This window comes from Thunnus albacares, chromosome 5, assembly GCF_914725855.1.
Source record: "Thunnus albacares chromosome 5, fThuAlb1.1, whole genome shotgun sequence".
Taxonomy (NCBI): domain Eukaryota; kingdom Metazoa; phylum Chordata; class Actinopteri; order Scombriformes; family Scombridae; genus Thunnus; species Thunnus albacares.
This window is the reverse complement of record NC_058110.1, coordinates 1,319,439-1,345,990: the sequence shown is the minus strand read 5'-3', so window position 1 is coordinate 1,345,990 and position 26,552 is coordinate 1,319,439. Positions and strand designations below refer to the sequence as shown.

At 39.3% G+C, this 26,552-nt stretch overlaps 2 protein-coding genes and 1 long non-coding RNA gene across 3 annotated transcripts in view; 2 read left to right on the top strand and 1 right to left on the bottom strand.

Annotated features, from left to right (window-relative positions):
* arhgef10lb (Rho guanine nucleotide exchange factor (GEF) 10-like b) overlaps positions 1-2,135 on the top strand; it is a 37,416-nt gene extending 35,281 nt beyond the window's left edge. The window contains exon 21 of the mRNA XM_044352590.1: positions 826-2,135. Coding sequence (XP_044208525.1) covers positions 826-1,424 — 599 coding nt within the window. The 3' untranslated portion in view covers positions 1,425-2,135. The remainder of the gene's footprint in view (positions 1-825) is intronic.
* igsf21b (immunoglobin superfamily, member 21b) overlaps positions 2,076-26,552 on the bottom strand; it is a 30,634-nt gene continuing 6,157 nt past the window's right edge. The window contains exons 2-10 of the mRNA XM_044352591.1: positions 17,101-17,225; positions 15,954-16,075; positions 14,386-14,504; positions 13,805-13,920; positions 12,105-12,627; positions 10,756-10,856; positions 8,253-8,445; positions 8,117-8,155; positions 2,076-3,332 (exon numbers count right to left, since the gene is read on the bottom strand). Coding sequence (XP_044208526.1) covers positions 3,250-3,332; positions 8,117-8,155; positions 8,253-8,445; positions 10,756-10,856; positions 12,105-12,627; positions 13,805-13,920; positions 14,386-14,504; positions 15,954-16,075; positions 17,101-17,225 — 1,421 coding nt within the window. The 3' untranslated portion in view covers positions 2,076-3,249. The remainder of the gene's footprint in view (positions 3,333-8,116; positions 8,156-8,252; positions 8,446-10,755; positions 10,857-12,104; positions 12,628-13,804; positions 13,921-14,385; positions 14,505-15,953; positions 16,076-17,100; positions 17,226-26,552) is intronic.
* Positions 25,531-26,552, top strand: part of LOC122982946 — a 6,757-nt gene continuing 5,735 nt past the window's right edge. The window contains exon 1 of the long non-coding RNA XR_006403561.1: positions 25,531-26,078. This is a non-coding gene — a long non-coding RNA (uncharacterized LOC122982946). The remainder of the gene's footprint in view (positions 26,079-26,552) is intronic.

Genomic DNA, 26,552 nt, shown 5'->3' with positions numbered 1-26,552 from the left:
TGGGGCTGAATGTTGTTTATTGCAACTTTAAGTGATATATTTTCCTGCATCTTTTATACCTTTAAGACTATAAATTTGGGTTAAATTTTGAGAGAGAATTTTGATATAAAACCTTTTTTGTAAACTTCTCCCCTTCAAATGTTTTTGGAACTAATTTGATGTTTGATGTCGTAATTTCACGTTCATATTGCAGCTCATGTTTACTTTTTGTTTGAGTATTTGACCATGACATCAGCAGGATTTTCAGCCTGTATATATATTAGTGTTTGTTATGCTGATATTTGATAGATAGATGCATCTGTAATATTCTGTCACATCTCATATTAGTCATGAAATGCTTTGCTTTAGAAAGACATTTTTAGTATCTAACTTCCTGTCAAAGCATTACCTCTTTATTTCTGTCACAGTGCAGCGCCGCTCTGATAGATTCATATGTTCGAACAGTTTCTGCTCCTCTAATACGACACTAATTAATGTGTCTGCTGGTTTCTGACAGCAGGATAAATATAGAACTGGATGTTCTACTGCTTGATGTTAAAACCTTCTGCAGGTGAGAGGAGTCGATGTAATAACTGTTTAGCATTTATGATAAAACCTTTAGAAACATTTTCAATCACAATCAGCCATAATATGAGTTTCAAAGACAGGCCTCCTTCCAGACCTGCTAGTTGATCCAATATAGTCATAAAATAATATATTTAGAACTTGAGCAGATGCTAAATCTTATAGAGAGGCACAACAGCTGTACCATATGATCTCGGCATAATGACACACATCATTTACTTCTTCTCATGTGTTGATTCATTGGGACTGTGTTTCACTCAGGTAAAGGGATGACGTCTCTGAATGCTCACTGTGGTCCAGTTGAGTTCCTGGTTTCAGCTTCCAGCACCCTGGCCTCCGACGTGCTCAGACAGGACTCCATCCTCAACAGCAGCGAGGAGGGCACTAACGGAGAAGGAGGAGGTGGAGGTGAATGTGATGTGGGAGGAGATGGAGAAAGACAGAGAACAGAGCAGACTAACTCCCCCCAGGACTCAGAGGCTCCTCCACCGAGGAAGGAGAAGCCTAGGCGTCTCCTGCTGCAGTACCGCCTCCACTCCACCTGCCAGCTGCCTGGGAAGCTGCTGACAGCCCAGTCGGACCAGGGAAACCCAAAAGCCGCCCCGGATTCCCTGGAGCACAGCCCAGAGGACGGCTCCATCTATGAAGTGAATGAGGACCCTGATGTGTGGGTGAGGGGGCGACACGTGGAGTTGGGGAAGGACGGGGAGGCCAAGCGCAACAAGGTCACCTCGACAGCCATCTTCTCTGGAGGCAGAGGATACCGCAGGATAGGACAGACCGCCTCAGCAGACACCTGCTCAGACCCCAATGAAAACACACTGCTGGTGTGGCAGCTGCCTTTAACTCTCAGCCAATGACAGGCGAGCGTGTCACCTGACTGGCTCAACAATCAGTTTCCTCAGTGACTGTGCTGAACTCACCAGCTCACTTCTAAACGTTTCAAATAGACTCAACATCACATCTGCAATCAAAGGAGCCGAGGACATGTTACCCACAACAGCTTCTTCTTTTCTCTTGTTTTTTTAAAGTTGTAATCCTTAAGATTTCAGTCCTGGTAGTCATGGTAACAGCAAATGGGGTTTTATACTACATGTCCCAGAATTCTGGAGACAGCAAACAACAGTTGAGCAGCTTCATGTCAGAAAACAGCTGTTTACAGAGCAGCCAAACAAACGTTTATTACTAATCCTTCACCAACCTGCCTGTCACCTGCCTCCAACTCAATCACTGACCCAGAGAGGACTTGAGACCACGTTGTTCTAACTGGGAGAGATTTGGACATGTTACTGGTTCTTGTCGTGGTAAACGTACTGTTGTAGATGTGCACTATGGGTGTAGGATCCAGGGTTTTTTTTAACTTGACTGTATGAAAATATTTGATACTAGTGTAAATGTCTGTATTTCTTTCTATACTGTACCTTACTTTGAAAAATATAAATGAATTTTGAAAGGACTCTATCTCAGTGTTCCTGCAGTGGCTGCTGGGAACACCAGATGGAACACAAAGGTTTTGTTTTCCTGCCGTGTTTATTATTAAAACCTTTCTCTCCAGAGAAGAAGAGAACTCAGAATACTTCTCTGCTGCATTTAAGTCCGATCACGGTTGGGAAACCACTGAATTCATGGATTCTGGATTTTTTTACATGAGAGTGTAGATGTAACAAGGAAAAACCATATCAAACACAAATTATTATTATTTAAGAATTGTACACTGAATGATATATACACATATATAATTTCCAGTAACACATTTCAGATTCCCAGTGAAGTACTCATCATTAAACAAGGAAACACAGTGTCATCAACAAAAAGCTCTTTTACAGGAGGCATAATAACGTCTACAGATACTGAAGCAGGATCTCTCCCTCCCTCTCTAAGGGACAGAATGGGCTAAGAATAAAAAAAAATTAATGAAAGAAATTGTTAGTGTCACAGAATAATTTTCAGAAATAATAGCTTTTGTTGTGGTCTTCAGGGACTCTGTGGAAAGACGGCAAACATGAGACCCAAACAAACTAACCAAGTCTCTCTGGAGCTACGGGTGAGCAGCTGTGTTGCACAAGGAAATAAACTACTATGTTCTTTTCCAAATTAATTGATTTCTGAAAACTCAAATAATCCTAAAACTCCCTCACCACCTCCCACAGAATAATGACCCTGGCCAGTCTCTTCCTAATGGCTCTGCGATTTATTCTGAGCAGCCCATAACATAACATTGAATCTTGCAGTGCCCCATGTCTGTCACCTGATCAAGTCTAAGCATGAGCTATGCTAATTGGCCACCCTACAGCCAATCAGGATTATCATTCTCCAATATCGTTATCCCCCTGAATCTAGTGTGGACCCTGAGTGACATCACAGACACTACAAGACAAGATTTCCCTCCGTATGATGCAGTCAATACTCATAATCAGTCAGAGTAGAGTGACCCATCAGCAAAGTTGCTCACAGTGTGACGGTGCTGTACAGCATCTGGCCCTTTGTTCAGTTTCTTTATTATCTTTATTCAGTAGTTCTCTCTCCCAGGGTTGAAATCCCGCTGCAACGTTTGTGTTCCAGCGGCTGAGTGCTGCTGCTAACAGCTGGGTGGATGTTTAGCTACTGCCAGGGGTCGTTAAGGAGCAGGTTCCTCAGGTAGGTGTGGGTGGTGGTGTGTGGTGGGTGGAGCAGCACAGCCTCGGGTCACGTCAGCTCACAGGTGAAGCTCAGCAGCAGCAACATAGAGGTTAAGGTGAGGGAGCGCTGACTGACCGCTGCATCGATGGCTGCACACAAACAAGACAACATTCATTACACGGCGCTGCCATACAAACTACATCACCACTGTGTAATACTGACTGTTACAAACATACAGGAAGGCCCTCTGTAATGCCAGAGCCACCTATTACTCAACAATAGCTGTTACTCCACTAGAACACTGCGCTCCAGATTGCAGTTTACCTGCAGTGTGGGTCGGGGGGGGCAGACGCCCTCTCTATGTTTAAGAGTAGGCTTAAAACTTTCCTGTTTGATAAAGGTTATGGTTGAGACCGGCCAGGCTTGCCTTGGACCAGCCCCTCGTTATGCTGCTACAGGTCTAGACTCCCGGGGGGCTTCCCATGATGCACTGGGCTCCTCCCTCCTCCTCCTCCTCTCCATCTGTATGTATTCATTTACCATTAATGCATGTTACTAACTTTGCTTCTTCCACAGAGTTTTGTGCTTCCTCATCTGACAGGTGACCTTCAGCTGCAGACTGATAGATGTCAGCTGTTATTATTATTATTAGTCATATTTCTATTGGTAGTATTGTTGTTATTATGCTTCTCTGAAATGAGCTACAGAATGAGTGTTAGTATTAGTACTAGTATCAGTATTAGTATTAGTATTAGTACTAGTATCAGTATTAGTGTTAGTATTAGTACTAGTATCAGTATTAGTATTAGTATTAGTACTAGTATCAGTATTAGTATTAGTACTAGTGTTAGTATTAATGTTAGTATTAGTATTAGTATTAGTATTAGTACTAGTATTAGTATTAGTGTTAGCATTAGTGTTAGTGTTAGTATTAGTACTAGTATTAGTATTAGTACTAGTATTAGTATTAGTGTTAGCATTAGTGTTAGTGTTAGTATTAGTACTAGTATTAGTATTAGTACTAGTATTAGTATTAGTGTTAGCATTAGTGTTAGTGTTAGTATTAGTACTAGTATTAGTATTAGTACTAGTATTAGTATTAGTATTAGTATTAGTGTTAGTATTAGTGTTAGTATTAGTACTAGTATTAGTACTAGTATTAGTGTTAGTATTAGTACTAGTATTAGTATTAGTGTTAGTATTAGTGTTAGTATTAGTATTAGTACTAGTGTTAGTATTAGTATTAGTATTAGTGTTAGTGTTAGTGTTAGTATTAGTATTAGTGTTAGTATTAGTATTGCTGAAAATAGTCTCCAACAAACGCACTGTTTCCTCCTGTTTGAGTAACATTAGTTTGATATTACAGTGTCCAGCTGAACCAGGTTTTGGAACAACACAAGACTTATTGTGGTAGTTATCAAAAAAGAAAAGATAAAGCCAGGCACTGATAATGAATGGAGAAAAATAACACTACCGACTACTCCAATTTTCACCAGGAAGGCTTCATTTTCAAGCTTTTATTTAGTAATATGAGTAATTCTGACTCTTTGGAAGATGTTTCCATGTGAAATTCTACACATAATGGCTTTAAAACTGGTCTTCTGGCAAGATGGTGATGACTGCATAGAAGATTTTAAACAAAATATATAAATTACATTTTCATAAAGTAATTTATTCCTACAAAGCAAGGCTGGATTCATAACCAGGCAAAATTGGCAACTGCCCCAAAATCCCAGATTCAGTTTGTGTCACTTAGCTTTAGGTTATTTACTTGTAAACTTCTTATGAACTGAAGTACCATATCAGCTGAGGCAGGTATTGTTATTACTTCAAGGTGCCCTTGTAGCAGAGGTGGAAGAAGTACTCAGATCCTAAAAGTACCAATACATCAATGTAAAAATACTCCATTATAAGTAGAAGTCCTGCATGAAAAATCCTCTGACAGTAAAAGTACATAAGTATTATGAGCTTGATGTAGTTAAAGTATTGCAGTAAAAGTACATAAGTATTATGAGCTTGATGTAGTTAAAGTATTGCAGTAAAAGTACATAAGTATTATGAGCTTGATGTAGTTAAAGTATTACAGTAAAAGTACATAAGTATTATGAGCTTGATGTAGTTAGAGTATTGCAGTAAAAGTACATAAGTATTATGAGCTTGATGTAGTTAAAGTATTGCAGTAAAAGTACATAAGTATTATGAGCTTGATGTAGTTAGAGTATTGCAGTAAAAGTACATAAGTATTATGAGCTTGATGTAGTTAAAGTATTACAGTAAAAGTACATAAGTATTATGAGCTTGATGTAGTTAAAGTATTGCAGTAAAAGTACATAAGTATTATGAGCTTGATGTAGTTAAAGTATTGCAGTAAAAGTACATAAGTATTATGAGCTTGATGTAGTTAAAGTATTGCAGTAAAAGTACATAAGTATTATGAGCTTGATGTAGTTAAAGTATTGCAGTAAAAGTAGTGGTTTGGTCCCTCTGACTGATATATTATTATATATGACATCATTAGATTATTAATAGTGAAGCATCAGTGTTAGAGCAGCATGTTACTGTTGTAGCTGCTGGAGGTGGAGCTAGTTTACACTACTTTATATACAGTTAGCTAGTTTAGTCCAGTGGTTCCCAACCTAGGGGTCGGGCCCCTCCAAAGGGTCAGCAGATAAATCTGAGGGGTGGTGAGATGATTAATGGGAGAGGAAAGAAGAAAAAACAAAGTTCTGATACACAAATCTGTTTTCAGTTTTTGGACTTTTTCTCTAATCTTTGATTTTTGCTGAAATATTGGATCATTTGAACATTTATTGAAATGAAAGCATGTGAGAAGTTTAGAGGGAAAAATCACTATTTGGTGGAGCTGTTAACAACTCATAGACATGTGAAATGTGACCCCGACTACACACTGCTTTTTGTAAGACGTCAAAAGACAAAAAGGTTGGAAACCACTGGTTTCATCTTTAACAATGTGTTGTATTTTAAAAGCTTGTTATATTATCCATTGTGTCAAATCTTCATCTGAAAAGTAACTAAAGCTGTCAAATAAATGTAGTGGAGTAGAAAGTACAATATTTCCCTCTGAAATGTAGAAAGTAGCATCACATGGAAATACTCAAGTAAAGTACAAGTACCTCAAAACTGTACTTAGTTACTTTCCACCACTGCCTTGTAGCGATGTGGAGCAACGTCTTTCTGAGTGAGTTCCTGTTTTGTTTCACACATGCACATGTAGACGTTCATGTATGAGTGTGTTGGTTTCATGTTATTCCACTTATCTACAGGCGGTGGTGGTAATGTGCAAGGAAACAGTAATGCACCAGCAAAGACAGTGAAGAAGAGTACTGTTAGTACACATGGATGAAAACAATAATCATTTAAAACATATTTTACAATTTGTGTAACCCTCTGTGTTATTTTGTTAATAAACCCTAGGATGTTTTCCATGTCTCTATGAGTATGAGTTCATAACATTTAATGTAGTGTTTAAATGTTTATGTTAAACTATTTACATGGGAGGTAGTGTGATTTACTGACCACAGTGAATGCAGCATAAAAAGTTTGGTTGAATATACAATGTTGACATGTCTGAGGTATATAAACCTAACCTGCTTGTTTTTGCACAGCCTATAATGCTGTTTGTTGTAATCTCTCAGTGTAGTCAGTCAAGAGGTAACGTCAAGTTCCTTATCTAGTGATTGGCTGGTCGGGACATTCACCCCCCGTACAGTTGTCATGAAAGTGGAAATTAGTTATAGAGACCTGAACCGTTGTTTGTACCAGACTGTAAACATGTTTATTTCTGCTGTAAAGTTGGACATTTGAAGGTGGAGGTCTATGGAGATTGACTCAAGTGGCCGTTCAAGGAACTGCAGTTTTTGGCTTCATTTTACAGCCCCAGACGTTGCTGCTTGGTTTTTGTGTGCGGTCTCGTTGAGAGGACGGAGAGGAGCTCCTGAAACTCTTCATGTACTTTGGACTATTATTGCTGTCAATTTGCTTCGAAAGAGACGATATTGAAGTTGTGAGACGCAGTGAGTTGCTGCCGCTGCTATTTTTTGGTTAAATTGAGTTTTTTGTTTTCAGTTTATCGAGGTTCAGTGTGAGCTCTTCAGCTAAGCTACCGATGAGTTAGTGCATATGGACTTTGTACTTAATTAGCTTTGGCACTAACCTGTGTGTTTATTTAGTTTTGAGTCGTGGTGAGCCCACCAGTATTCTGTGTGCATCTCTATAAGGTTGAATCCTCTGAGTAAGATAAGTGAGGGTGTGAGTGTCTAACGTGTCCATAACATTCAGTTGCTCTACTTCAGTAACATCCAAGTGAAGTCGAGTAGACGAGTTCACTCCAGACTGAGATTGTCTATAAGATATTTTATTTTCTCGTTATTTAGGCCTAATTCTGGGTCAACAAATCTTTAATCTTGAGGTTTAAACTGTTAAATGTGTTATTATGTGTAGCATTCATTAGTATACAGCAGAGATAGTTTTACTATTGAGTGTAAATGAATCCAGGTGCTGTTCATAAGGCCTGTAGAGCAGAACAGTCACATTTGCTTTACAGACTTTTTATGAGGAAGGAAACACTCTCGACTCTACAGAGGAGCTTTAATCTAGAGACTCATAGGAGGGTCCTGGTTATAACACCTTTATTATTCTACTTAATATTGTGCTCACTTGATGGACAGATCTAGATACATGTGTGTGCTGGTATGGTGGGGGATGTATTAGAGTGACATCAAGTGTTGGAGCTACTGGTTTTATTTACAGGTGGACCCTGTGATCTCAGGAGCCACAGCCTTCTGACTGAGGTTTGTTTAGAGACTGATGAGTCCTTCTATCCATCCAGAAGGCTTCATGTATGTAGTAGAGTAGCTGAGGTCAGACAGGTTTGTCTTTACCAGTACAGCTCTGGTTGTAACTGGTGACCTACCAGTAAAACGTTCTGTTCCTTTCTTCATTCTTGGGTTGTCTGTAAAAACACACACAAGATAAAAAGCATTTTCTGTGAGCACACTGAACAAATGATCAGCGATGGGAACAACCCCCCCCCCCAAAGACAGACTCACCAAACACGATGAGGCGGGTGTGCGTGTCGGTGGAGCCCAGAGGATTCTGGGCCGTGCAGCGGAACATGGAGCCATTGAGCTCTGCAGGAACTCTCTCCAAAACGAGTTCCCTCCCATCATGCTCCTCTCTGCCATCCAGCAGAGGCCCCCCGACCTTAGTCCAGGTGAACATGGGCTCCGGGAAGACCTCGCTCTGTGGACACACACACACACACACACACACACACACACACACACACACACACACACACACACAGGTCTGTGATCAGGGTCAAGGTCTCTCCCTCAACAGCTGCTGGTGTTCATCTGTAACACTGCATATGATTATTGTTCTTGTATCTTTCCTCTCTAACAGATTGAGAATCACCTGATCCCCATTTTAACTTCTCTTGTTTATAAAATAACTTTGTTATAAATATTTTATATTCTGTGGCTCTTTTAGAGATATTTTGATGATGTCATTTGATGATGTGATGTAATCGTCTCATGTGGTGATTAAACATATTTCAGTATTTCATAAATCCTGCATGGTTCACATTCATCAGTCTTCTTCTTCCCTGCTCTCATCTCATCAACCTGTAGATCAGTGGAAAGTGTGAAACCACCAGCAGGACTGGGAACATAACAGTACAGTATAATAAATTAATAAATTACTCAATAATGAACTGTTATTCCTCTTATGGCCTGAACAAGCTGGACATAATATAAACTAATCTGCTGTATAGTTTGTCCTACACACTGGATGTGCATCAGACTTTATGTCATTTAATGTGAAATTCATATTTCCTTGAATGAAATGAAAGAGGCTGTCAGGCTGCTCTGAGGGACAGGAGCTCTGCTAACTGACTCTAACACTAACAGACAGACGCTGGCTGGAATCTAAAATACTTTTTCATGGATGTCTGACCGAAGCAATCATGATCTTTTCACATTGATCACAAGCAGCTGCTGTTGACAGTGACAAATACAAGTCAGAATAGTTCACTTTTTGCATGAAAAAGTGAAAAGTGGAAGTTGTAATGGGGGGAGGCCTGATAAAAAATGATTTGGAGAATGAGACAGCTATTGACAAGCATGTGAAAAGACTCTTGGCATTTTGCCTGAACTTTAAAGATGCTCCCTGACTCCAGTCTGTCAGCTGCTTTGTACTGTCAGCAACGCTTTCAAAGAGCCACGTTTCACTCCGATGCTTAAAACGATACCTGTGCAACATCCAGCGAGCTTCATCCTGCTCTGTCCAACTAATCTGCTGAAAAAATAGTTGATCTTGTTCAAAGGTTATTAATGATCAGCTACAACAACAAATATATCAAACGATCTTTACCTCTGTGTATGTTTGTCCCAGTTTTATTCACATTCAGGCAAAATCTGCACCATAGAAAGTTGTGATTTAGCTGCTGGTAGTTCTGTTAATATTGTAACCATGGATACACAGACGACAATTACCTGGATAACAACAAGTACATTTAGTTACTGGAGGGCGAGATCTGAAGTTATATATGAGATATTCAACTGGATTCAATTGGTTTTTTCTTGAGAGACTGAAATTCTGCTAAATCAAGACGTGTGATGTTATGACTGTGTTAACTTGAGTTAACTGACAAGTTAACTTAAAGCATCTATAATATATGTTTTCATAATAATGTGTGAGCCAGAGCTGAAGAGCCAGATATTTCCCTCAGCAGTTGGTAGAGAGCAAACACACTAAACCAGAGTGAATATTGATTTACATTCAGGTGGATGGAAACACGACTATAGATGAATGATAATGTTGCTCCGCTGTGGAAATAAACAACTGTTTACTGACAAGTTCAACATATCAACTTAGAAACTGATGATACGTCAGTGTTGTGTTCACTACTTGTTCCTGCTGCCCCAAAGTGGACAATAAAATCAGAAAATGCAGTTTTAAGTCTCCTCGTGAATATACAGGAATCTAATATACATGAATATAATGCACAAGTAGTAAACTGCACATATGTGTGTTATTTAAGGTATTTAAGTCCAGCAGGCTGGTGATGAGCTAACAACTAGCTTCAGTCCTGCACTATGTTTATCTACAATTTAACATCAGGCCAAACATATAATAACATATGCAAGGAGGTGATGTTATGGAAGTGATCATTAGGAAGTGCTGTAACATAGCAACAACCTGCCTAATGCTTATGAATGAGAGAGATTTCAGAAACAAAAGTATTTGTTACAGAGAGAAATGATTTTAATCTGAATGTGCTGAACACCAAAATTATCATAACAGTGTTAATCCATCTACAGTTTACCTGAGCAAACACTGCAAAAATAACACGTCTGTTTACATACTGTATATATATTCATATATATGTATGTGTGTGTGTATATATATATATATATATAAATGGTCAAAGTAGTGCCTTTTTTATTCCTTACAGATCTTTGATACTGATCATCTGCTACCCTTTGTTGTCATTTTTAGACCTTCACAGAGCTTTCTCCTGTTCAAAGAGCCACTCTGTTAGAAACTCACTGCAGAAGGTCCCAGCTGGAAGCCCTGGACAGTGATCCGCACTGTGTCTCCCACTCTGGCCTTACTGGGGCTCATGGACAGCTTCGGTCCTCTGGGAGCAGCTGAGAGAAGAGTAAAATATAACGTTGGGCTGTTGTTGTATAGTCAGATTACACTCTTTCATATCTTTGACAGTAATAAGAGTACATGTTACTTTAACATGGCTAACCACAGGTGAGAGGATGTACTCACCTGCTCAGAAAACATTCATGTCCTCTACATGTAACCTGCTGCAGTGTACCAGTACAAACTGTGCTGAAGGCTCAGGATGACCCACTTACTGGTTATTGTTCTCACTTAAATTAGATTTAATGAATTCAGAGGCTTGTCCCTGTTTATTCTTTCTGGCCCTGAAGTCATCCTCCAAAGATTTGGTTGTGTTCAAGTTTTAATAACTGCAGCTCTTATACATCTCATCTGATCTCCTGTGTCTGGTGTCAAAGTCTGTTCCACCTTCAAATAGTGTTTCCCAGCGTGTTAACACCTCTGTCGTTGGGATCAGGTCCTTGGTAAGGTTCTGGTTAGGCAACGCAGAGATGGCATGAGGTTATGGTGAGGTTGGGTTGACATTAACCTTTTAACATCCACCTGGTCACCAGCGACCCACTTAAGCCAGTTGTAAGCGGCAGCATCACAAAGTAATGAGTCAAAGCAAGTGGCACAATTTGGCCAGTTGGAGATGATTGGAGAGGTTCATGGACTCACAAACTAAAAACACCTGACCTCCCATAAGGTTAGAGGTTTGGAATATTATACAGGTTGAAAAGATGTAGAAGGTTTATGGTGTTCTGCATGGTTCTGGTATAAAGCATGTCCTAAATATTGTTATTCAAATATGACTCATTATAGACGAGGACCAAAAACGTTTTTGAGCCTTATTTGAACTGATGTTTGTGTTTTAGCCACATGCTAAACAAGCACATTTCCAGAAACTAGAAGATGTCACTTGTCAAATGAAGCCTGATACATACATCATGGCCTTACAGTTCTTCTGTTATAAACTAGGGTGGATGTTAAGGGGTTAAACATCTAACTAGAAGTTCTGTTTGCATAAATATTCATGAAAAGAATAACGTCATCGTTTTGAGGGAACTGATTAGTTCAACGTTAATAGAGGTGAAAGACAGAGGAGATTGGTTAACTCGTGTTAGCAGGTTTTTCCCTTTGCTGGAGAAACTTTTACACTTTTTTTAAGCAGACTTTTATTATGCACTTCTGCACTGTCCTCTAATGGTACAAGGTGGAAGTCTTGTTAGCAAGACTACTGACACCTGTGTGTGTTACTCAGTGTGTGTTGGTGTTTGACTCACCCAGTGTGACCTCGGCCTGCATGGGCATAGACAGGGCCGGGTGGTTCACCTCACAGCTGAACAGAGCCTCGTTGTCCAGCTGGGGGTTGAGGCTCCAGGTCAGCATGGCTCTCACCTCCATGGTGCCGTCACCTGCCGCCGTCTGTCGGTGCTGGAAGTAGTAGAGCGGGTCGCTGGTCTGGACCCAGCGTGGAAACTCCCGGCTTACCACCGTCTCAGGGATCACCTCGGTGGTTGGCTCAGGGTCTGACTCGGAGTCTTGCTCTTGGCCCTCTTCAGAGCCATCAGGGCTGTCTTGGCCCAGCCGAGCCGGTTTTCCCTCCTGCTCCAGCAAGGACAAGGACTTCTGAAGCTTGGTGTCATCGAGGTCTCGACTGGTGAAAACCTGGGAGCTCCAGAGCCCGGCCTGGCTCCTGCCTCGGCTCTTTTCTCGACCAGGGCCGTTGCTTTGGTCTCCCACTGAGGAAGAAAACTGGGTGGTTGGCACCACATCAATAAGCTCCCCGTCCCGCTTGAAGTACACCTGAGAGGTGGGGACAAAGACAGGTGAGCATAACAGGAACAGTTTCAAATTATAACGCTGAGCCTTCTCTCTCTGGACAGAATGACAGCTGGCTGTTAAGGGACAAGACAAGATTTCATTCGTTAACCTCAAGTTTTGGAACTGACCATGTTTAACACAGACATCCAACATTATAACAGTAAATAAATAACAGAAAATCACTAAAAGCATGACATGTCCCCTTTAAATATAGATAACCGGTTCTAATTCAGAACTGGGTTTTGGGGGGGATCACTGAGTTACTGTAGTAAGTCAGTTCCTCTCACACATCTTATGTATTAAGATCAGTGCTTATGTATTTAAAGGATCAGTGTCAGTCTTCCTGCCCCTGCAGTGGGTGCTGGGAACCCAAATGGAACACAAAAGGTTTGGTTTTCCTACCATGTTTATTATTAAAACCTTTTCCTCCAGACGGGTAGAGAACTCTCAGCATTGTGTTTTTCCCATTCATTCAACTTAGTCTTATAATGGAAGGGAAAACATTGTCATGTGACCAGAGATACTGGTGTCTGTCACCATCATTATTTACCACAAATACAATAACCCAGTACAGGCAGAGAGGACGGCGGTTAAACAAACAGACGTCCACTTCAGCAGATAAACACAGAAAATGGAAAACAGAAAATTAAATGAAGTGGAATTGTATCAACATTTTGATCACAGATAGTATTGCTCCTCTTCATCTGGCTGATATGTTTGTCTCATTCCGGATGTGTGAAGCCACTCTTCACTCTTTTCATGGTGGACTTTATTTGATCACATATGCAGCTGCCCTCTAATCCCCTGATATTAATTCCCAATACATTTTCCAAAGAGGTCGTGTAGGGTACAGACCAAAGCTGTAAATAGCTTTTTCATTTAAAACTTTCAAGCCGCTGCAGACAGCATCAAGCTGGGCATTGTTGTTTTTCTCCCTGTGAGCGCTTAACATTTCAAATCCAGCGGTGCTCCCAATTTCATTCTGTATCCTCTCTCACTCTATCAGCGTTTCTAAAAGATTTTAGTCGTTTTCCATGATGATAAAAGGAAGAATGGAGCATGAAACTTTCCCTCCAAGCAAAAAAAAGCAGAGATGCAAATTCGATAACAAAGACCGAGTCCTTGAAGAGAGTTAAAGAGTAAAAAAGCTCCATCTCACCATGGGAGCCGGCTTTGCTCCTGCAACAATGCAAACCAGAGTGAAGTTCTGGGCCTCGTAGCGGCTGAAAGGAGCCGGGCTGTTGGCTGCCACCACAGAGATAGACCTGGGAGGTACTGCAGATAAAATACAAACAGGTCTAAGACACTCAGATAAGATGATGCTTTGTACACATGTGAGAATAAATCTCCAGTATCAATTATCAGGAATTTTTCTAGTAATTAAATATCAAAAGCAGACGTTTGGTTTGAAGTGAATATTTCATACTAATCTCTAAAATTGCTTTACAGAAATGCCAAACTAGGTTTGAGGTCATTTAGTAATTATCCTGCAGTGGAAGGATGGTAACTACAAGAGGGACGTTTTGAACATAAAGGCTGTAACTATCCCAGATAATCTCATATTAGCCTCAGATAAACTGAACTGTGGATTTTGTCCCCCATCATTACATACACAAAGACAGAGTTGGTAATTAAATAGTGAACTCGTCCTTTACGCTACACTGGCGTTACAGTCTCTGCTGTTCCTCAGGGGAGGAGAGTGTTCATTTCACACTGTTTTCTAAAGAAATGGATACATACCTATAACAGTGAGGGTGATGCTGCCGGAGGCTAGAATCACCTTGTCTCTGGAGCTCCTGTCATAGATCCCCACATGACACTCATACAGGCCGTCATCCTCCATCTGGACCTCAGGAAGCCTGTACAGAGATAACAGAGGATCTTTCATTTTAACACTTCAGGTTCTTACAGTGCCCCTTCAATCAAAAACATGTTTTCCTTCTTGTTACTACACTGTGATGTTGTTCTCTTCTCTGTGCAGAATGATGTCTTTGGTGAGTTTTTCACTTTCACCTGCTGAAGGAGGAAAGTTTCTCTGAGCTCACCTTAAATCTCAGTTTAACGATTATTCCTCCAACAATCAGTCAACTCATTGATTAGTTGATTCACAGAAGGAAAAATGCTAAAAATCTGCCAGTTTCAGCTTCCCAAATGTGATAATTTAATGCTTTTTTATTGTACATGATAGTAAAGTGAAAATGTTGAGGTTTTGGACTGTTGGTACAAACTATAACTAAATAAATACAAATATGGGCAGAAGGAAACTGGGAACTTATTCTTATACTTATTTAAGAAAGATTACAAATATCAAAAGCATAATTTGCCTAAAAGTAAGAGATGACTGTGCACAGACATGATTATTATTATGATTATTAATATTAACACTACGTATTGAAGCTGGAAGACACAGATGTGACTGAAGATGAAACAATCAGTGAATATTGTGAGCTGAGGTGGGAAGAACAGAACTTTCATTGAAAAGCTTTTTGATCACGATTTTGCATTTTCTGAATATATTTCTAAAGCGCGGAACACTTTATTCTATATGGATTGAAGACGGTTTGTCTATGAATTGGATCAGATGAACAGTGTTGGATGTTTTTGATTGGCTTTGTATATATATGTGTTTGTGTATTTGTTATATTTTCATTGTTGGAGATGATCTGGAGCGTTGTGTGTGGACTGTTCATGTTGGATAATGAGCAGGACTGTTTGCTTTGTTGTTGACTAACGTGTCTGAATAATTCAATGAGCTCATGTCATATAAACGGCCAGACACAAAAATAAAATGAATAATTCATTTATATAATAATAATTTTTCACAATGTTCACACATTTTATAGACAAAACCATCAATCAATTAACAGAGAAAATAATCAGCAGATTCATTTATGATGAAATCGTTACTTGCAGCCGTAGTGACATCACAACTAGTTTGGAGCCAATCGTGGTCCAGTATGTGATGTGTAAACTTGAAGCCTCCAGTGAACAAACACTGAGGATGAACTTTACAGTGAAGGAGGAGACGTCTGGTGTCCAGCAGGAAAACTTTAAGAATATATTTACATATTCATAGATTCTGTATCATCAATGAAGGACAAGGAGGAAACGACATTTTAAGGATTTTAACAAGATGATTAAACTTTTTTGTGGAAAAACTGTATTAGACACAAATTATTATTCAAAGTAAAGCATTTTCATCTGCATCTTAAAACCTGCCTGGACAGATCTGTAAGATTAAATTAACCTTCCTCTCATTCTGAGGATATTAATAAACAACCTGACTTGTACAGTAGTGACCCCCTTACCGCACAGTTGATTGGTAGACCAGGTCCTCTCGTCTGCGGTTGTCCTCCATGTGGGAATAGCTGGTGTTGTACATGGCATCATAGGTGAAGATCTTTTGTTTGGCACTGCCTCCTTCAGTCACCTGGAAGAAAGTACATTCACATCACTGAGGTTAAATACAGCAGCTGGAACCATGGAGACTGAATTAAACTTTCTGTACGTCTAACATGCTTTGCTGGGTTTTTTTAGCCAAGTTGGTGGTCTGGCTTGAGGGATGGCAGCAGTGTGCGTCCACCACTTTCAGACTGAAATATGTCGACATTGTGGTGAATCAGTGAATTGTGAATCCTCTTGACTCTGCAGATCCTCTGACTGTGCATCTAGTGGCAGGTTCACATTTATGGTTCACAGTGAAATATCTCACCAATGAACTTTGGTTCAGACATTCATGTTCCTCAGAGGATGAAAACACTTTGGTGTTTCTCTGACTTGTCTTCTAGCATCATAATCAGGTCAAAATGTCATTTTGTTCAATACTTTGGTTTATAACCAAATAGCCTCAACTGTACTTTGTGTTTAGTGCATGAATCTATTATGAGGACTAGATATCAGACAAGACAGCGCCCATTGATTCAAATGAAAGTTGCTCATCTAGACCAAAAAATGTTTGCTCTCTGCCTGATCAGCTTCTGCATCGTGCAGCTCACTGCACACATCATCAGTTGATATTTGTTTAATTAAACCAGGATGGTTAACATTTCCTCCCTGACTGGCACATTTCTGTAACTGTTCCTCGACTATTTCTTCTGTCTGTATGACACATTCACCACAACCACTGTGTATTGCACATTAGGCTTGTTTTACTACAAGAACCCAAATAGGAGCAATAATCCAAGTAAGGTTTGATCATAGTAATTATTTTAAATATTAGAACTGTAATGAGTCACTTGTGCTGCCAAACACAAGGAAAGCACATGAATCTAACTGTTTTCTGTTTGAACACATGAGACCATTCTTGACACAGCAGGTACAGAACAAAACCACTGACCTGTATAAAGATAAGTCTTTTCAAGCAGCAAAGAAACATTGATGGAAGAGGGAGGAGGGAGATTTACCAACTATATACAGAAAGACGCTGGCAAACAGCTTTTATGGCATTGAGTTTACCTGTGTGCTCACCCGAAACCACACAATCTCTCGGAGGTTGCCGTCTGTTTGGAAGTTGCATTTTAGTGTAACTGTGTCTCCGATGACAACATGAGGAAGAGGATCAATGGAAACAGTTAAATAACCTGCCAAAGAGAGCAGAATGGGAGACATGTTGAAATAACATTACACTGAGGCAGTAGTTACCAACAGTTCACAGTCAAGTCCCTTTAATGTTAGTATAGGAGTACCACAAGGCTCCATTCTTGGTCCTCTTTTATTCACCATATATATAAACAACATCATCTCTGCTACCCCAAAGTATAATGTACATTTTTTGCAGATTACACTATTTTACATGCCACTGGCTCTTCTCTTAATCTGGCCATTGCAAATCTACAGTCTGCTTGTGATACATTTCAGACCTCTCTCATCAAACATAAGCTTGTTTTAAATCCTGGCAAAATTAAATGTATGTTATTCTCTGGGTCACCTAAGAGTATCCAGCCTACTACCCATATCCAAACCTTCAGGGTTCTGAAATTGAAACAGTTGAATGTTATAAATACTCTGGCTGGACACCAGATTCACTTTTAAGACCCATGTGGAACATTTATCAAGCAAACTGAAGGTCAAAACTGGATTTTTGTATAGAAACTAATTATATTTCTCTTCTGTTAGTTGAAAGACCATTGAACATTATTCTGTCTGTGCTTGATTATGATGATATTGTATATGTGCATACTTCTCCCTCTGCCTTAAAATCTCTTGACTCCATGTATCACAGTGTGCTGCGTTTCATCACTGGTGATACATTTATCACCATTACATCTTATATGAAAACAAACAGAAGGGAGCAGCATTGTATGTTGCTGCCTAGTTATCTCTGTTCTCTGGTTACATATAAATACAGTATTTATAATGTCAGGTCACAGGACATTTTAACATCAGCTGTACCTCTTGTTCACACTGAACTTGGAAAAAGTGCTTTCAAATACTGTACAAATGGAAAAGTTACACTCTCTTATTTCACTTGAACATTTTAAAAGGTTGTACTTATGTACTTGCAGTCAGACTTGTAAACACTTTTACACTGTGAATTATCAATGAGACTACCTGTTTAAATAAAGGATTAAGTAAATAAATCAATTTCCTGTATATGTATGTCTCATACTGTGAACTGCGTTGCATTAAAAAGCAATCCACCATGAAAGCATCACTGGACTTGTACTCAGCAGCTTACAGTTGGTAACCCTGCAGCTGTATTCCTGCTCTGTTCTGCACAAGTCAAAGCTGAGTCAAGGTGGATTCCCATTTAGCAAATACAAACTGAAGCTCATGCTGCATTAACACCTTTTGGGGGAAGGAAGCGTAACACAAACACTTAAGGAGTTAAGTCAACATCTCTCTCACATCTTTTCCACTGCAGTTTAACCAGATGTAACCCAGCATGTAGCGACTGTCACTGGTTCTGGTTTTGTTTCTACTATTCTCTGCTCACTTTGGGGACGTGTTCCTGGAACTACATTCAGGATCTGCTCAGGAGCTGATACTACATCCAAGTTTCAGGATCATGCAGGGTTGGCAGCAGCGACGTCACATAACAATAAGACAATAAAAGAAACTTAACAACAGTAATCACCAATTTACTGATGCTTCTGTATGGAGCTGAACAAAATACTTTTAAAAAAAAAAAAGAGTGTTTGCTGGACAAACCAACATGTCCAGGCTCTCATTAGTGTTTGTGGAGAGGAAGTCATTCAGAGGACACTGGAGTCAATGGATGGAAACCAGAAGGTGGACCAGTAGATTCCTCAGTGTGTGGTGGAAATACAAACAACCAATCAGAGCAAGATTTTTTTTTCTTGAAATGAAACAAGATTTTAAAAAAAACTTGCATCATCGTGTTGGTCTGAATGAGGTGTAAGAAGCCACTTCCAACTGTTTCTATGACAACATGTAAAATATATCCAAACATCCCAGTTTGTAAAATACAGTAGAAACAAAAGAAGAAGGTCAAACCACAACCTCACAAGGATCTTAAAGTTCAGGTTATGGGAAGTCCAGGCTGCAGGTTGTTAAGCTGCTGTATAAAACTTGTCGCTGGTCATTATCACATACAACCTGAACAACCAACAAGGCTAAATACATAAAAATCCTACATAACATAAACCCCACTAATGTTTTTGCTTTAGATTTTGCTGATGTAGATGTTAACTGATTTATTTGTAGAAAAGAACTTTAATCATTCGTCACTTTTTCAATTGTGACCTTACAGACAAATTTTGGTCAAATTTTAGTCGTCATTTCCAAACTTTTAAACTTCATAATAAAGATATTATAACACATTTTAAATGCCTTAAGACTGATTTTATTGTAAATGTAATAGTTATAATGTCATTCAAAATTATTCCTTTTTTTCTATTTTCCTTCATGATTATTCAAAACTCTCCTAATGTTGATATTTCCTCAAAACAAAAAGAGTATATATATGCACTATTAATTATTATAACTACATTTAGAGATGAATCTGCTTTTATTCTATTTAAATGTATTTTTTTCTTACTGTCATCCTTTCAATTTGTCTTTCACAAGACTTGATTGTAATTTCAGATGACTGAGACATCAGATCCCTCGTGGTTTGTAAAATACAACAGAAAAGCAACACAGAAGCACCTCGACCCTTTAAGTTTAAGTTCTCATGTTTTAGTCTCATTAAAACAAGAAAATGCATTTGTTTAAATGTTATAAGAAAAATACACTGAAATTTAAACTTCTTTGTTAGAACATGTAAATCCTGAACCACAGGTCTGACCAAGAGCACAGAAAGTATGTTGTCAGGAGACAAAACAGTGTCATCACACCATAATCAAACACCTTTGTAAGCACTGCTGACCCTGATAGTCAGTCAGTCACACATTATGACATATATAACATTATACCCCAATAAGCAGTCATGTTTATTAGCTACATCAACAGTCATCATTCTGCTCTCTGGAGTGAAAACAAAAGAAATCACTGAAAGTCTCATATATCATTTTCACATTCCTTTATTATTCCATTACTGAAGCTGAAAAAGCCACAATGACGGGATTCAAACTGACTGCAGCTCTCGCAGGTCTGCAGGACTCCAACTGTCACCTGGAAAATACAAAGCATTCACTGGCATCATTAGTAACACTGTTGGTTGTATAAAAGGCTGGTTGATATCACCGGAAATCACCTGCAGCATTTATTTACTCACCAACTGTAGGTCAAAGTGAATATTCACTGACTTCTCCAGTGGTCCACATAGACACACTCATCACCACACACACACACACACACACACACACACACACACACTCGTCTTGATCTGTATTGTTGTGACCAAAGTGTGTCCACACATTAAAATCTCCTTCTGTTGCAGCTCTTTTGCGTCTACATGGTTCATTACATCACTTTTAAAACTGCAGGTGAAGCGACTCTGAGTCCACCGACACGTTGCAACACGCATCCATTCAGTCCATGAAAGTCTTCTTCATCCACCTTCTGCATGAACACTGATGAAAACTATGAAATCACAGGAAACAGGGACAGTGTGAGTCACACTACAGCTGCAGGTGAAAGAATGACTCAGATTCATTACTCACAATGTTACAGTTAGCATTAGCCACATTAGCTGTGGCTAACAAACAGCTGCTAATGAGCCGCTGACTTCACTCCAGCTAACGCTACGCTACATTTTCACACAGGAGCATTTAATAGTTTAACTAAGAGAAATGAACAAAGTACAGAAGGATGCTGCATTTATCAAAGAAAAAACATTGGAACCTTATCTCTTAATTAAGATTTACGTATCTTATAATTACAAGAAAGGATCTCATAACTTTTAGTTTAGTTTTGTATTTTTTTCTTTACACTCACAAGAACTAAAACCAGAAGGTGTCAGTAAAGCAGCATGACGGATGACAACTGCTGTAAAACTGAAAGAAGAAGAAAGCAGTTAATGCATATCGCTGGCGGAGGGATTGTAGATCGATTTGACACGAAGAATAACACAAAGAATGACAATACCAGAAGCACCACAATTAGTAAATCAACATTGTTCATCAAGGAGCCGCTATGAGAAGCTTCATGTACATCAGTAATGTATCCAAGCTAATAAGTAATCAAAATACAGCAAGCAATAAAGTAGCTATGAGAATATATAATAATATACGCTTCTTGTGATGATGAGATCTTTTCTCATTATTATGACATATTTAACCCTCCTGTTGTTCTCGGGTCAATTGTGACTCAAAACAGAATCCTGAAGAAGAAATTATGAATTATTTTAACTACAGTTGAGATCAGAGGAAAATATGTTGATGGATTATGGCAGACTGGTCTATGTAAAAATTTAGTCAAGATACTGTTTTAAAACCATTTCAATGTTTTTGATGACAGCACATAATGACACCTGTTGTACAACAGGAGGGTTAAGTCGAGATAATTACGAATAATTACGAGATGAGGCCTCCAATTATTTTTCTTTGGTGAATGCAACGCGCTTCTGTATCAAACTGACAAAGTAGTTTTATAACCTAGTTATAACTGATAAAAGAAAAAGTAGGTAATTTACCTGAACAGGTAATTTACCTGTTCATTGCAGCCGTGAACAAAGCAGACACTCCAGCATGTAGTCAGTGTCACAGATGCCTTCGTCCTTTTTCTTCTTCGTTAGTTGTTGCAGACTACGGCGCTTCTTCATCCTCCTCGTACACAAATACTGTCTAAATGTTTGAGTTTGTATTTTAAATCTCTGAGAAAACCACAGTGTAAAAACGCCTCCAGACTATGTGAACAGATGGCAGTATATATTATGTAACCCCCCCCCCCCTCCCCCCCCCTCATTTAGGTCAATTTACTTAATTTTTAGATTTTTGTTTTATGTATTAATTTATTTTATTTAATTTTTCTTGTTTGTTTTCTTTTTAATGTGTTATATTTGTGTTAGGTTACTGCTGCTTGGAATATCATATATACTATAATATAATATACACAGATGTCTGTATGTTGGTGTTGAAATGTTTGTGGATTAATAAAAAACAAAACATACACTGTCTAACAAAAACCGTGAAGAAGAACCACTTCTGCCTGTTGTTGCACCTTAATGTCCTGAGTACAGAGGAGTGTGCATGTGTATGTGTATGTGCACGTACAAGACAACAAGACTCATAAATAGTTACTCCATCAGTCATCACAAACTCAAGTTTCTAAAGATCCCAAATCTGTCAGGCTGAATTTTATAAAAAATGTATAAAAAGATGCACAAGACGTCTAGAATTTTTCCATTTGATGAAATGTGCAGCCATAACAAATTTGGGGTTTGAATATTTGAGTGTAAACATCATATAGCTTCAACAAAGAGCTGTAAAAAGCTGAGAGAATATATATATGAGGCTGTCAGGCAGAGCAGAGTGAAACTTTGACAACCATAAAGATATTTAAGCAAAAGGAGAAAACTGGATTTTACAGATGAACCTTCCACTGGTGTCGGATGACAATTCAGTTTGATCATTTTATTTATGTAATCGTACTTATAAAAGCATTAAAACTTTTGACAAACAACACATAGTTTGCTGTGTTCACAGCAGCAGTATCTGGTGTGGACTTTTCCTTGAAGTGCTCCAGATTTCTTTCCTGACACTTTAATATTTAATATGGACTCAATCCCTCGGAGAGGATGGGATTAAATTTAGCATGAATGTAGAGCTGCTGTTGCATTTCTTTATGATGCTGCTTCTCTGCCGTAAATTAGCAGCTCAGCATAAGTTGGAGCTGTTAAAACAGCAAATGTGTTAATCATTCGATCCATTAAGACCACTGGCCCTGTCAGTGCGCTCTGCAGTGAGCTAAAAGCTGACACTGACCCCTGCCAGTCTAATAAACACACCCACAGACAGCTCACACAGCTCGCTGCTTAGATGCACTAATCCCCGGGAGCAAGCGTATTTACACCAGGCCAGGATTTATATGTTATATGCTGTGACCACTGGGATTAAATGCGTTAATGCAAATTGCAAGACTTCAGCTGCGTTAATGTGTGATACCCTTTCATATGTGAACATTCATGTGCAGCAGGTACATGTGATTTACTGATATAACTTTATGGAGATGTGATGAATTCACATATAGACACATGTTGTTTTTGGACATTTCTTATGTCTCATGTCACATTTAATGTACAATTTTATATTTGAAACATGAAAATGCCAATTTCACATATGAAACTCATTTTGATGTGTTTTTTTTTTTTTAAACATTTCACACATGAAAAGCAAGAACTGAAATCAGTTTCACATGTAAACATTCACATCTGGGCAGATGTGTTTGTTATATATGAAACATTTACATATAATTCATGTGTTTTTTTTCATTTCAAATATCACTCTTGAGATATGAAATGTAATATTTCACGTATGAAAAGAGGAATTTCAGTCATATTATTATTCAGTTATAAGGGATGCAACCCGAGGAGCCTGAGCTGGTCTGTACTGTGTGTGTGTGGCGGGTCCGGCGCTGCCCTCTGACATACGGACTGGGACCAAAGGCACCTTGCAGAGCGGCAGAGCGGCGGCGCGGCGGCGCTGGGAGCTGCTCTGATGCCCTTTGTCATCACAGTAAGCCTCACCTCCACAACACTGGCCTGTACTGCATGACGTCAGCCTGCCTACAGATTATTTTTCCCATGTTTTTCCTCTTAATCCTCCCTCCAGCTTTTCATCCAAAGAACCAGCCATTTGCCAAGCTCTGGTCTCTACACACACACAAACAATGTGGAGGGAGATTAACACTTAACAGAATAACATTGAAGTGATAGAAATACATCACTCGCACATGATAACTGAATCATAATGTCCTGTGTAAACAACAGAAAGTAATCATTTAACTAGGGAAAAGAATATTTTGGAATGAGATTACGGTTCTTGAAATGAGATATTCAGGAGTGATACCACCGTCCCGCTCAGCTTAGGCTTGGCTGCTTCTGCCCTACTTTTCAGTTCAGTGTGACAAACATAGAAAGGACAATTCGACAGCTTAGCCTTTATAGAGGGCTGTGTACTGTAAAGTATTTGATATTCCACGTCTTGTGTTGTCTGTGCTGGAGGAGATAAAGCTGGCTTATCCAGCCAAGTCGTTCTCCTCTTCCTCTAGACAGCGGACGGTCTGTCCTGCTATCAGATAAAAGACTCCAGTCTACACTCAAACACATCAGCATGGTGAAAGACTACAAAACTGTTGCTGCTGCTGTCCTGTGCATTAGGATGAGTGAAGCTGCTTTGAATGGGAAATACGGGATGTTCACCTCATGTTAATACTCTTTGATCACAGAGCTCAGTTTTATATTCAGGGCAACAACATCTGTCATCTGGATAACAAACTGCCAAAGTTCAGGCCAAAATCTCTCTCAAAGTGTCATGGTTCTGTCCCAGTCTGGCTCCGTGTCCCTCCACCAGTCCTCCAGACACCCTCTGATGTTTCCCCTGTTTGTTCAGACTGGACTGAGAAGGATGATGAGAGGTGGCCAGTTATATCTAACGATCACTGGAGATACTGTTGTTTACGTCATTTACTCTCATAGAAACTAAGTTCAAGAGTGACAGTTGTCTTTCTTTATGTTGTTACATGCAGACTCACTAAGATTACTACAGATTTATTGGTTCATATTTATATCAACAGCAGTTCATGTTTCTAGTCTTCATGGTTTTAAGGTTCCTCGGTGGGCGATGTAATGCTGAAGGTTATTTGCTGTTTGCTCAGTGTGACTCGTTATGTAATTCTGAGACAGTTTGATTCATGACGGTTTATATATGAAGAGGATTGTGCACGATTATATTGTAGACTTTTATTTAGCTCATAGAAGAAGTTCTGTTTTTGATGTGTCTTGTGTGTTTTGTCGTGTTTTCCCAGCCTGTTTTTCCCTCCACACCTGCCCTGCATCAGTCTCACTAGCCCTGTCCTGCTCCCTGTGTCTTCCACAGCCAATCAGCTCCCAGCCTTGTGTCTCGCCACCTGTTCCTTGTTGTTTCATTAGTTCAGTTTGTATTTGAGTCCTGGTTTTCAGTTCAGTCTTGTCGGATCCTTTGTTCTGCTCTGTTTTTCTGCATTCTCTTCCTGTGTTGCTCTGATCTTCCAGCTTTGTGTTTGCCTGCACGAGCTTTAAATAAGGAAGTTATTCTTCAGCCTCGCTCAGCCTGCAGTCTCTTGCAGAAAGAACTCGCGTATGAAATTCCTTTCATCTCCCAAACATCTGTAACTCTTTTCCAATGCAAGAAAAAACTAATAAGAACTAATAGCCGGAGAAGAAAATACATTAAATATTTATAAAGAAATAAGGTCAGCAAGGTTGAAAATGTGAATATTGTGATAAAATGTGGTTTAAATGTGTTTTACTAGCCGTTTGTTAAAGGAGGCGTTCAACATTTTGGGAAATATATTTACTTTCCTCCATCAGAGATGTTGATGACCATCAGCCTGAGAGCAGCTGTTACTCCTGCTTCCAGTCTTTACGCTACGCTAGGCTAACGGTGTCCTGACACCACCTCTGCACCAACACAGACTCCTGAGTTATTCTGTTATAATGAAACGTTGCTATTTCTTATGAAATATTGAGAGCCAGCTACAAGTTAGTAAGCAGGGAATGTACAGGAAAAATTGGGAGGTACTGATGAAAAACATATATGACACATAGAGCTGGGCGTTATCTCAAATTAATTCAAACTTGTTTTTGCACGATGTGTAAAATGTCTAAATCATGAATTGAGTTATTACAATATGCACAAAAAGTAGATTTTTAGTCAAAACGTAACACAGATGGTTGCTGCTACATTAGCCGCTTTGAGTCACGACAGTCCTGCAAACTGTGATGTCATCAGTTTCACTACATGTTCACTTGCTGCACTTTACAGGACTAGTGACTGAGAATGACTCGTCTCTGCTCTCGGTTTGTGTTTCTTGATGACGTATCATCTCAGGTCAGTTGAGGCGATTTTTTTCTACTTTGTTCGGTTTGTCTCTACTTGCTGGGTAGCTAACGCTAACTAGCAGCAGATCTGTTAGCTAACGGAGCTTCCTGCTCTGTCTGTGTTCACACTGATTATTAAACTGGATGATCTACTGATGTTCAATATCTGTGTGATAACCTGTTTTTTATACGTAATGATGACGGCCTGCAGGTGGTGCAGATGTTTAATTGTTCTTGCTCAACTGTCTGTTTAACTCCTGCATTTTACAATCAAACAAAAATCGATTTTAAAATTGTGAATCAACCTCAAGCTTGAAAAAGATTGAGGTTTGATTTTTTGGCCGAATCTTCCAGCCAGTCCTGCATCGGGTCAGATACCCAACTGGTGATCCGCAAAAAAAATGATGTGCAGGTAGTATTTTATCTTAATTTTATTTCCGGGTTCAGTTCTAGGTGAAACAAAGAACATGCAGGTTAGATCAAG